General features: G+C 40.8%; 1 protein-coding gene across 4 annotated transcripts in view; it reads left to right on the plus strand.

Annotated features, from left to right (window-relative positions):
• The window catches only part of LOC116825756 (uncharacterized), a 115,539-nt gene that overhangs the window by 88,381 nt on the left and 13,932 nt on the right, over positions 1-13,226 (plus strand). For all 4 annotated transcript variants that reach the window (XM_032782004.2, XM_032782005.2, XM_075061646.1 and 1 more), the window contains 2 exons: positions 8,029-9,869; positions 12,655-12,740. In XM_032782004.2, coding sequence (XP_032637895.1) covers positions 8,029-9,869; positions 12,655-12,740 — 1,927 coding nt within the window. The remainder of the gene's footprint in view (positions 1-8,028; positions 9,870-12,654; positions 12,741-13,226) is intronic.

A 13,226-nucleotide genomic window follows, 5' to 3' on the forward strand; every position in this document is an offset into this window, starting at 1 on the left:
TGCCTAGGGAGGTTGTGGAATCTCCATCTCTGGAGATATTTAAGAGTAGGTTAGATAAATGTCTATCAGGGATGGTCTAGACAGTATTTGGTCCTGCCATGAGGGCGGGGGACTGGCCTCGATGACCTCTCGAGGTCCCTTCCAGTCCTAGAGTCTATGAATCTATTGAACACTTCTGTCTTTTTTAATTATTATTGATAATACTACCATTTCCATCTAGTAATAGACCAATATCATTGTCAGGATTCTTTTTATTCTAAATAGATTAAAAAAACTGCTTATTGTCCTGAACTCTATTAGCCATAAATTTCTCCTAGTGTCCCTTTGCTTCCCTTATCAATTTTATACAGTTCCTAACTTCTGATTTATATTCATTACTACCTAATTTCCTTTTCTTCCATTTGATATCTGTTGTTTTTTATAGCTGCCTTCACTTCGCTTCCTCTGTAACCTCTTCACTTGAATTACATCTTGTTGATTTCAGACCAATTCTCTAATTTGTCAGTCATTTTCAATTCTAGTACTGTCTCCAAAGTGATTGCAACCCTTCCCAAATCCGCGTAATCCACAAATTTTATAAGCTCTTTCCACTCTATTATCTAAGTCATTCATGAAAATATTGAATAGTACCAGACCCAGGCTGACCCTTGTTGGGCTCTGGTTGATACTCCCTTCCTATTTGACAGCGAACAGTGACAGCAAACCACTGATAACAACTCTTTGAGTATGGTCTTTCAACCAGTTCTGCACTCACCTTATAGTAGTTTATCCAGGCCACATTTCTGTAGTTTGCTTATGAGAATTTTGGATATCTGAAGAGGAAGACTTAATCAGCTCTGTATCAGGGTTAAAGAGATTTATTCTGTTTTACCTACATATGCTCCCCCTTGAGCATAGTGGTCTCTGGCTCTGAGGCTGTTCAAGGTGGAGTTAAAGACTCTTCCAAACAGAGACAACAGGAGGGTAAAAGCAAACACTCTCATAAGAAAAGTGAGAAATCTCCTTCCAAGACCTCATCCAAAAGAAGACTTCCTCTCAGACACCCTTTAAGTCAGGTGTCACTTTGCATGTATGGGTGTGGTATGGAGCTCACAAGGACCACAGTATTTGTTCCTCAGCACTAAGAACTAAGAGTGCCCCAAAACTGTTGACAGCTGCAGGGCTGGAAACATCCTCAGTACTGATGAGGGAAAGAAGACAGTGGACACCTCCTACACCGATGATACTGATGTGCAGAGAAAAGGAATTGTCAGTACCAAAAACTGCTGTCGATCTGAAGCTGGCACTGCCAAGGTACAGAAGCCTGATCCACTGTCCAGCAGCTGGGGCTGCCACTAGATACGCTATACTGGAAGACCTTATGATCTGTGTAGACCCAGAATCACCCATATTTTCAGATCCAGTCCTAACCAAGCAGGTCCCTACACCAACAGTTTGCCACTTTCCAGTATTGTCAACCAGCTGAATCATGAGACCACGGGTACCGACAGCACCTCCTATTGTCACAGAGACCTCATTCTCCTCCAATAAGTCTGGAATGAGTGGGAGAGCTTCACCACCCTTATCAAAGTGGGAAGTGAGCCCCAAGAGAGGCTCCAGGATCTCCAGGGTACCTTCCAGATCTCACAGGAAGGAATACCCAATTTGGAACCAATGGTGTCGTCCTCCATGGGGACCACCCTGTCACCCCTATGATTAAGGTTAAGTTTTTATCATGGTTATTTTTAGTAAAAGTCATGGACAAGTTGTAGGCAATAAACAAAAATCCACAGAAACCCGGGACCTGTTGATGACTTTTACTAAAACTATTTTTTTTTTTTGGTGGGAGGAGGGAGACTAAAGGACTAAAGCCTGAGTTCCATGGAGGGGGGGAGGAACGACACTAACAGCTCCAGTCCCCACCACTGGCTGAAGCCAAAGAAGTCATGGAGGTTCGTTGAAGTCATGGAATATGTGACTTCCATGATTAAATCATATCCTTACCTATGATCCCTCACACTGGCCTTATTGGGGTCGCTGGAATCCACATATGAGGCATACCAAATAGGCAAGGTTTCAAGGGGAGTCGAGATAGACTTTCCCCATCTGGGGAAGAGCCTTAACCTGCGCAGGGACACTGAGAAAGAGGAGCAACCTGAACAGGTGGAACCACTCGTTGCTGAAGAATTATCAACATCCTCACCAGATGAAGCAGTCATAGCAGCCTTGCCATCACCACCTGATAACTACAAGCAATTCCAGGGCCTACTGAAGAGAATTGCAGACACATACCAGATCCCACTGGAGGAAGTATATGACACCCCTCATAAGATACTGGATATCCTCCAGCGCGCTAGTCCCAGTATAGTGGCACTGCCTGTTAATGAGGCTATTTTAGAACTGGCCAGAATAGCTGACATATTCCGGCCACTTGCACTCTCACTCCCAAATGAATGGAGAAGAAATACTTTGTATCATTAAAGGGGGCAGAAAAGTTACTTTCACACTGTGCTCCAAACTCTTTAGTGGTGCAGGCAGTCACCAGAAGGAACAAGCAACAGCCAAGCTGGATCTACGCACACAAACAAGCAGACCAAATGTGTAGCCCTCTTTGGAAGAATGAATTTCACATCAGCAAGTTTGTAGTTCTACATAGTGAACTACCAAGCATTGATTACACTGAACTGGGAGGAGTGGGAGATACGCTGGAGGGTAGGGTACTGAGGGACCTAGACCAATTAGAGGATTGGGCCAAAAGAAATCTGATGAGGTTCAACAAGGACAAGTGCAGAGTCCTGCACTTAGGACAGAAGAATCCCATGTACTGCTACAGACTAGGGACTGAATGGCTTGGCAGCAGTTCTGCAGAAAAGGACCTAGGGGTTACGGTGGACAAGAAGCTGGATATAAGTCAACAGTGTGCCTTTGTTGCCAAGACGGCTAATGGCATTTTGAGCTGTATAAGTAGGGGCATTGTCAGCAGATCAAGGGACGAGATCATTCCCCTCTATTCAACATTGGTGAGGCCTCAACTGGAGTACATGTCCAGTTTTGGGCCCCACACTACAAGAAGGATGTGGAAAAACTGTAGAGTCCACCGGAGGGCAACAAAAATGATTAGGGGGCTGGAGCACATGACTTATGAGGAGAGGCTCTGGGAGCTGTGATTGTTTAGTCTGCAGAAGAGAAGAATGAGGGGGGATTTGATAGCTGCTTTCAACTACCTGAAAGGGAGTTCCAAAGACGATGGATCTAGACTGTTTTCAGTGGTAGCAGATGACAGAACAAGGAGTAATGGTCTCAAGTTGCAGTGGGGGAGGTTTAGGATGGATATTAGGAAAAACTTTTTCACTAGGAGAATGGTGAAGCACTGGAATGGGTTACCTAGGGAGGTGGTGGAATCTCCTTCCTTAGAGATTTTTAAGGTCAGGCTTGACAAAGCCCTGGCTGGTATGATTTAGTTGTGAATTGGTCTTGCTTTGAGCAGAGGGTTGGACTAGTTGACCTCCTGAGGTCCCTTCCAACCCTGATATTCTATGATTCTATGATGTCTATGTAAGTATGATTTTTTAATTACAATAAGCTTTCTGAATTCACTAAGAAACTACCTCAAAAGGATAGATTTCAGTTCCAAGCAATCATTGATGAAGGTAAATTGCTAGCTAGATTGGCCCTTCCTGGCTTCGGTGGACGCAGCAGGTACAGCCTCCTTGCTCAATGGAAACATCTCATAGTTATGAGATGAGCTTTGTGATACCAGTCCTCCAGATTTTCAAAATAAGTTCAGTCCACTACAGAGGATCTGCCTTTCATGGGAAATAACGTATTCAGTGAGAAAACAGAGGAACTGTTACATATCCTCAAAGACTCAAGAGCAACTCTTTGTACTCTGGGTACCTGCACTCCAGCACCAAGGAGGATATATATCCTAAGGCATAATCTTACATGCAATTACCATCTCCTTGGTCATTACTATCAAAGAGCTTTCAGACCTCGTAGAAAACACCAAAGAATGCAGTATAGTAAACAGAATGTTCCTTCTTCATTATCCGTCTAGCCCCAGCCTCCCACCAAGAAATCTTTTTGGTGGGACTTTTGTGTCCCCTACCACATCAACACATACAGAGATTCTATACCCCAGTCCAAAGAGTGTATTCCAACAGTGGGGATTCCCATTGTGGGATCTCTTTGCATCCCAAGAAGACAAGAAAAGCTGGTCTATTGCTCCAGAGTGGCTCGGGCCTCAACTCCAGAGGGGATATGTTTCTAGTACAGTGGCCAGAAACACTGATGTATGCATTCCCACTCATCCCTCTCTTACGTTGAATCCTGAGTAAAATCATACAGGACAAAGCTTTGGTGATCTTAGTTTTTCCTCAGTGGTCGACATAGTTTTAGTTCACCAGCCTTCTCCAGGTGGCCTCACACCTGTTTCTCTGCATTCAGCTCTTCCCAGACCTTTTGACCTAGGACAAAGGCAAGATCCTCCACCCCAACTCAGCATCTCTCCCTTTAGCAGGTTATGATGATGGATGGCAAACATAGAATGATCATGCTCAGAGATAGTACAATCCATTCTTAGCTATAGCTGAAAAGACTCCATGAGAAAATGCTATACGGGTAAATGAAAAAGATTTTCTACCCTGTGTCAGAATCATCATAGAGCATCAGAGGATGCTGAGATCCCTACTATTCTGGACTACTTCCTCTCTCTAAAAACATGGAGATTATCTATAATCTCCTTGCAAGTGTTCTTGAGTAACTTGTGCCTTTCACTCTCCAGTGGACAGACATTTGGTCTTTGCCCATCCTCCTACAGAACAGTTTCTGAAGGAACTTGTCAGAAACTTTCTTCTGGGACTGAAACCTATCCCAGTATGGAATCTCAGTTTAGCCCTAATAGCATTAATGAATGTTCCATTTGAACCATTAGCTCCATTTCCTTTGCTTATCTAGCTACGAAAGTTACCTTTCTGGGTGCAATTACCTCAGCAAGAAAAGTAGGTGAGCAGTGGGTCATTATGGTGTACCTGCCCTATATGGTCTTCCAGAAGGACAAGGTTTCCTTAAGGTTATAGCCTAAATTCCTCCCCAGAGTAATCTCAGAATTCCATCTGAACAAGGTCATCCACTCACCTGTCTTCTGTGTGAAGCCACATTCCACCAGACTGCAAAAGCAGCTACACTCTCTGGATGTATGTTGACATTACACCTACAAAAGGACAAAACCCTTCAGGAAATCCCCTAAACCAGTGGCTCTCAAACTTTTGTACTGGTGACCCTTTCACATAGGAAACCTCTGAGTATGACCCCCCCACTTGTAAATTAAAAACACGTGTTTATATATTTAACACCATTATAAAGGCTGGAGGCAAAGCACGGTTTGGGGTGGAGGCTGACAGCTTGTGATCCCCCATGTAAAAATCTCATGAACCCTGAGGGATCCCAACCCCTAGTTTGAGAACCTCTGCCCCAAACTGTTTGTCCCCTTTGCCGAATGCACAAATGGGGAGGCAGTCTCCTCACAGAAACTTTGCAAAGGGATGTCAGGCTGAATCTTGCTTTGCGATGAACTAACTGTGACCTCTCCCCCACAAGTATGAGGGCCCACTTGAGCAGAACCCAGGCTATGTCAGTAGTTTTGCTTTGAACTGTCCCTCTTGTGGAAATCTGTAAAGCAGCAAGGTGGGACCCTGTGCACACCTTTGTGAGACATTACACGCTAGTACAAGCCTCTACAGCAGATGCAGCCTTTGGCAGAGCAGTCTTCCAAGCTGTGGTAGAGGAAGGTTCCTCACCCTCCTCCCCTTCTCAATGAATACTGCATATAAGCCACCTCAAGTGGAATACACATACGGACCATCACTCCAAGAAAGTACAGTTACTTCTATTGTGCAGTTACTGGAGTTATTTGAGATGTGTAGTCCCTATGTATATTCCACTACCCACCATCCTCCTGTGGATCCTTCTGGTCATTCACTATAAAGAAAGAACTGGAGAAGTTGTCAGTGTACTGTGCCACTGATGCGCTTAGTTCAGAACACAAGGAGGAGAAGGGTGCAGGCATGGATCAATGGTTGGACTAGATGACCTCCTGAGGTCCCTTCAAACCTTGATATTCTATGATACTGCTATCAAAAATCTTTTAGTCTCAGACATGTGGAATACGTGCACATCTCAAGTGGAATCCACATAGGGACCAAACATCTTGAAGAATTCCAGTTACTGTACAAGATAAATAACAATACTTTTTCCAGTAAAGAAATGGAAAATGATATTTATAAGATGACAGGTGTGTCATTCTTGCACTTGTTTACCAGGTATTACAGGGAGGAAACAAATCTCTGTGGATGTGGCCTCGAGGTATGGATGTGGTACTCTACTGGTGGTGTCAACTTTTCCCTTATTTTTTATTTCTGTAGAATCACTTCTCAAATTGTTTCAGTCTGTTCTGGTGTAGATGAAGGTACAAAAAGAAACCTATTTTACCTTTATAGGTCATCAACCTCTTAGATTTGTTTATTTGGAATTACCTTCCCTTCACTGTTTTGCTCTATAAATAAAAGTATATATATAGACTATATTAAATTCCTGTAATAGGTTTCCCTAGTTATCTCTATTTTCTTTATTTAGAGCTTAGTTTGGTTAGAAACCTGTAATTGGGAAGTGTGGTGCCAAAAAGTTTAGTTGCCGTTTTTATTTGTACTGCTGCCTGTTAACCTTGATGAGAAGTGCAGCCCAACAATTCAGATTTATAGACCTGAGATTCATAAGTAATCTTACACAATTGCCTACTACTAAATTCATTTGTCTCTAGTAGACTTAGGTCATTGGATTGAGGTTCACTTACTCAACAGATAGATCTAACAAATATTTATTAAGGCAAAACACTCAGCAAGTAGAGATCAGTTACTTATAAGTAGGAAGCTCATTAGAACAATCTCATCACAGTCACCTCCAGCACCAGACTCTACAGCTTTAACCTCCCTTTTTTACACAAACTTATTTATAATTTTTTGTTATCTTTTCTTATACGTATGTATTATTCTCATTTCCATGTTAATACTCCTTCCCCATCAGTACAGGTTTAGTATTAGTTCAAACTAATCTTTTCTAGCGTTTTAATTAGTTTAGCTCTTCTTATTCTCACAAACATGATTACTCTGCAATTTCTTACACATGTGCAGCAATAAACATAATTATTCTGCAATTTGTTACACATACAGTTCTACGTATGCTTAAACTATTGAACATTATCAGAACAGACTCTTAAAATCCAGCAGGCTTCGGGAAGGCCTAAATATGCCTTCCCTTCTGACAGTCATGAGGTACCACTTTGTTCCAAATTAAATAAGTAAGTAAGTAGAGGTACTATACTCCCCTGATAAACTGTATGTGTATACATGCTAAACATGGTATCTTGCGCAGTAGGTCTGAGGGAATGGTAATAATTATTAAACTTGTATGTCAATCAGGATTTTTTGTAGTTAGTATCTTCTGAATTACTGAGTCCATCTAATCTATTTTGTCCAATAGAAAAACACTCTGATATCAGTGGGATATTCTAACAGAAGGAAAACAGATCATGTTACACTCCACCCATTTTCCGCCATTCTGAATATTGGCACAAGGTGGAACTTCACAATATTACAGAACATGGGCAAACCCTAGATGCTGAACAACTAGTGGGGATCAATCATTCATAATTTTGAAAGACGCCTGAAAATGTTGCTTTACCTACTGCTTTATTTTAAGTTGGAAGTTCCTGAAATGAGATTCAAACTAAAATTCAGTGTGTATATGTTAAACAGTGAAAGATACTTTGTGAATGGTAAGATACATTTACATCATGTTTTTGAAATATACAGAAATGGTACTTTTTAAATGAAGTATCAGGATTTAAAAAAAACAAAAATTTCAGTTGTGAAGGGATCAAAACTTGATTACCCACGTAGCTAAATAAATATTTTTTCCTAAAGCTGCATATTATGAGTAGGTTATTACTGCTATGGATTTTCTTTCATATTTAGTTTTTTATTCTACATTTAGGGTAACAGACATTAAGAAGAAACCTGGGCACAGACTGAACAAAGCTAAACAGAGGAGAAAAAGAAACAGAAAAATGAAGCATGATCATGTTAAAATCACAGAGAAAAAATCAGATGGAGCCCCTTGTCATCTAATTCCTGATGACCAGGAAACATCAGACAGTGAAGAGAGAGATTCAGAAGAAGAAAACAGAAAATCAGTATTTACATTTAATGGAAATCCAGGAGACGAAAATTGTGAAGATCATTCCAATGGTGATGGTAATGAAAGCCCCAAATCTACAAAGCATCAAACAGGAAGTTTACCTATTGCTGTGTCTGAGACTTCAGCAACATTAGCTAGTCCAGTGAAAAGTGACTTGTTTACAGAAGATGATGGTCCATTTCTAATAAATTTGACATCTGCTCCTAATAAAAACTTAATTGAATTTGAACACACACTTGATGATCAGGAGGTTGATCATAACCAAAATAAAAACCTTATGGTAAATGAGAGCAATTCCTTAGATACAAATGAACACAGTTCTGTTCTAGACAAAGAATATAACAGTAAAGAAAATAGTTCTATGATGTTAAACAATCAAGATGAACTTACATTAGATCAAATTGCAAGTGAACCTGAGCTAAAAAGTAAATTGTTAAATGTAAGTAATGGAAAAAAAGAAACCCTGTCTCTCCAGCATGATTTGAAAACATCTGAAATTTGTGTTGTCTTGCCTGATAAAACCATGAAAGACAGACAGACATCAAAAAGGAATGAGAAAAATCCTTGGGCTTTTTTTTCAATTGATTTAACTGATATACAATTCCAGCTTGGCTCTGAAAGGTCAGGTTCTTGTTCTTGGCCTGAGGGTGCCCATAAATTCATATGTGAGCAAAGACCAAAAAGAGTGAGGCGGCCTAAACAGACCCATCCTGACAGCGCAGTAGAACAAACTCATGAATCTAATGAAGAATTAGAAAAAGAAATCAGTCTGCAGACATTAACTGAAGAGGGTGGCAGTGTAACACATGGTGGTCTACAGTCATCGCTGATTGACAAAGTACATAATATTTCATTTATAGAGTCAGGAGTCACTGTCACAAACTGCTTAGCTGAAGCCAATGTTCCAAGCAATGTAGGTACACCAGTTCCATCAAAGAAAAAAGGAAGATGCAAAAGGATTTTCAACTTGGCACCAAACTTTCATCTACCAAGGCAGATTGCTGTTAGTACAAAGGAGGGACAGAAGGATGTATTTTTGATGGATGATAACCTATCAGAAAATGTTTTGAAAACAGAACAAGAGAGAATTTCAAATAAGGACAGTGGAAAGAAGAGTGAACAAAACCTTGAATTTCAAGAACATCTAACACCTTCTAATAATGGTGTGACAGATTCTTCACTTAACCATGGTGTGGGATCTCTCTTGCATAGTAGTCAGTGGGGACAATCTCTGTGTCTTTCAGAGAAGGCTGTTTTTTCTCCAGCTCAGAAGTTTTCCTCTAGTTTTTGTATAGTTTCTTCAGCAAGTAAGGAACAAATTACAACTTTTAAACAAGAAAAAATACTTGATAAAAAAGAGGGTGAGAGAGAACAGTTCTCTTCAGAGCTTACAAATAGTCAACCAGATATTTTGTGTTCTGTTAAAGTAACATCAGACTGTCCTACATACCCTAATGTATTTGAAAGCTGTGGTGAAGATATGCACAAAGGAGATGAAAGTAAGCCGTCACAGTCCTCACAAATTGAAGCTAATCAAGATACTTTAAATACTAAATCCAATTTTTTGGGTCTTCCCTTATCATTGGGATTTGCATTTCAACTTGTAGACCTTTTTGGTTCTCCTGGATTTCCACTGGGTAATATTTATTTATTTATTTATTTATTTATAACAGTTCCTAATGATATGTCTGTTTCTTATTGCAACTAGCAATTACACAAATATGGTAATATACTGTAGCTGATCACTGCTTGCCAATATAGATACTTTTGATGGCATTCACTTAGTGTCTTGCAAATGGTACTTTGCACCAAGATTTTGCTTTTCAGCTCTGTAGATCATCTATTTTGCAATGATCATTGTTTTCTTTTGTTAGCAGTTTATCCTCATTGCATGATCTTGAGTAATGCTGAGTATTTACTACCTTTAAATCCAAGGAATGATGTCCTTGTAGCTGTGTTGCAATTTCAGCTGCACAAATGCATGCTACTGAATGAATTTTTAACCTGTCATTTAGGAAACTGCATGAAAACATGTGCTATTTGGATTTGTATTTCTTTGCTGGTAAATGTTTGTTTCACCTTTGTAATACAGTAGTATCCCTTTACTAAGAATGTAAAGTTATAGGGTAAAATTTTCAAAAGCACCTACATTACATTTTCAAATGTGCCATAGGCATTTTGGAGTCTTAATCCCACTGACTTTCAAACAGACATACTCTCTTAAATCACTTCAGCAGTATGAAAATTTTACCCCAATCAAATTTAATTTGAAATTGAAATTAAAAACCATAAAGTATATTTTCTGGTACTGAACATATTCTTTTAATCATGCAGTCCACACCTTCAGATATCATGGTTAGATGGTAAATGAACAGAGCTTGAATTTTCATATTCTAGTGTCATTAAATGTATACTAAGTCATGTAGTGTAAACCCTTTCAGAAAGATCAAAAAAGAATGAACTGCTTAAGCCATAATTCTTCAGACTTAGGCACATGATTAATTTTACAATGGGATTATTCACTTGTATATATTTGAGTATGCATAAATCTTTAGAGCCCTGCGCAGATTCAAAATTTATATTCTCATTGAATCCACGATCAGAAAAAATGGTCTATGGACATACAGCAGATATCCACAGATTTGCAGGGCCCTACAAATCTTCACAGAATTGATGTCACTTAGGCCCCTGTTCAGCAAGGTACTTGTGAACCTTCTAACTCTCTAATTGTAGTCTCTCCTTAATGAAAACATTAACAATTGCACCAGTGCAGCTACGCTGCTATAAGTTTTCTGTGTAGCTGTTCTAACCCGATGGGAGAGAGCTCTCCTGTTGGCTTAATTACTCCAGTCCCCATGACAGGGGGCAGCGGAAGCTTCCGAAAAGTGGTGGGGGGTGGCCCTGCCCCTTCTGCCCAAGGCCCCATCCCTGGACAAGCCAGAAGTTGGAGCGGGCCAGGAGTCGCAGGTCCTCCACCTACCTAGTGTGGGGGGGGACAAAAGCAGGCCCCGGCCGTGTTCGTGGGTTGCAGGCCCCCCCTACCCAGGCCAGGAGGGTCTGCAGCTCCCCACAGCTGCCCGTGCAGCTGTTACCCTGACTTGACTCTGGCCAGGTGATGGGGTCTTGGAGCCACAGCCCAGCTATGATAAGAACCATGCACCCTCCATCTGACCGGGTGGGGGACTTAGTGGGAGTGGGGACATGGGATGGAGGCTGCTCTCCGCCCCTCAGCTGCTCTAGGGTCTGGGGCATGGCACCTCATGCTACTCGGGGTCCCCAGCCAGCCTGGCTGGGGTCTCAGATAGAAGAGGAGGGGTAGGGGTGGGGCCTGTGGCAAAAGAAGTAGGAGGGCCGTGGCCTCTGGGCCCCCCTATTCCAGTGCCCCAACCCCACAAGTGGCGGTAGCTATGTTGGGGGGGGAAAGCTCTTCTGCCAACATAGTGCTGTCTACACCGGTGCTTAAGTCAGCATAAGTTAGGTTGCTCAGGAGAGTGACATAACTTATGTCAACTAAAGCTGTAGTGTAGCCATAGCCTGAGGCACTGGCCACTTGTGATCATTAAAGAACCCATAGCATTTTTCTCAGAATTATAGGTGTTCATTCCACTTTCCTAGCCATATTCTGATTTGAGTATCAATATTATTTCTTTTGAAATGTCTGCTGCAATTTCAGTCATACATATTTTTCCCCATTGCCTGTCCTAAACTGTTATGTACTGCTGCGTATGTTAAGGCAACTGCAATGAATTTGTAGGTGAATGGTTTCATAAAGCATTTAGGAATATTCCTAAATGAAAGGTATTATAAATGTTGTTCGTTCTATGGGAAGGTAAATAGCTTTTTAGTAAACAAATTTATTTGTCACTTATTTACAGTTGACACAAAGAACATATATTCCATAAACATTTTACATTGTTTTTCTACAAAGCATTTCTTTCCAACTTTAATCATTGAGGAACTCTATAAGGCTTAAAATATGACACATTTATAGAACAATTTCCATATACTATGTTAAAATATCCTCTTATAAATTGTTAAAACTGGTAAAATTTTAAAAACTAAATTTACTTTTCATTTAAGATGTTTGTTTCCTTTTTGCATTTTACTCAATTTAGAGAATGAAGTTTCACTTTTGTTTTTAGTGATTTTCCTAGTAAATTTCACTTTCCAGTTCCCATGCACTTGGACAAAGTAACAATTTTGGGTGTGTAAATACTGCAGGAAAATCTTTGGTTTAAAAAAATCTTTACATTGGCATTAAACAAAAATATAGAATTTTTTTTTAATTGGTCTTAGGTTCTGTAGAAACGTATTTGTATAAAACCTAAATTCTGGGCTTTGTCTGAGCTGGCAGTATCTCCTTCAGACATGCATGAAACCTGACAAAATATAATGCCATGAAAATGTCTTGTTCTTTTTCAGAGTCTTTATTGCCAGATGATTACATAGTTCCTCTTGATTGGAAAACATCAAAGAAGATCCATTTACTATGGAAGACATCTGTAGAGGTATGGGCTTTAGTTCTCTGCAAGGCTTTCCTGTATTTTAGGAGTAAAGAGGCACCATTTATTCTAGGGTGCAACCAGAATTTTTCGAAGAAGTGGGCCCAGGTCACCTGCCATGTTCTCACTGAGCCATCATCTTTCCTTCCAGAGAGAGACCATAAGTGAAAGAGACAGTGTGAGGAGATGGCATCCTGGGGTTCTGGGAAGCAGGGAGCTGGGTCAAGGGGGTGCTGGGAGCCAGAGCCACAGGAGAAGCTGCTACCCCATGTCCCTGCCCTCCCCTCGCACAGGACCAGCTGGGACCTCCCCTTCCCCTGGAGAGACCAGGGGAGACTGTGAATTTGTGTTAGCATCTATGCCCCTCCTGTTACCCCCCCCCCCATCATTGTGCTTCTGTATTCAGTTCATTTGGAGAAAGAGTATTTCTTGCTGATAGATCCATGTTTTATGTAAGTGAATTCAAACAGTGAAGGAAGAGGCATTATATAG

This window comes from Chelonoidis abingdonii, chromosome 1 (assembly GCF_003597395.2).
Source record: "Chelonoidis abingdonii isolate Lonesome George chromosome 1, CheloAbing_2.0, whole genome shotgun sequence".
Taxonomy (NCBI): domain Eukaryota; kingdom Metazoa; phylum Chordata; order Testudines; family Testudinidae; genus Chelonoidis; species Chelonoidis abingdonii.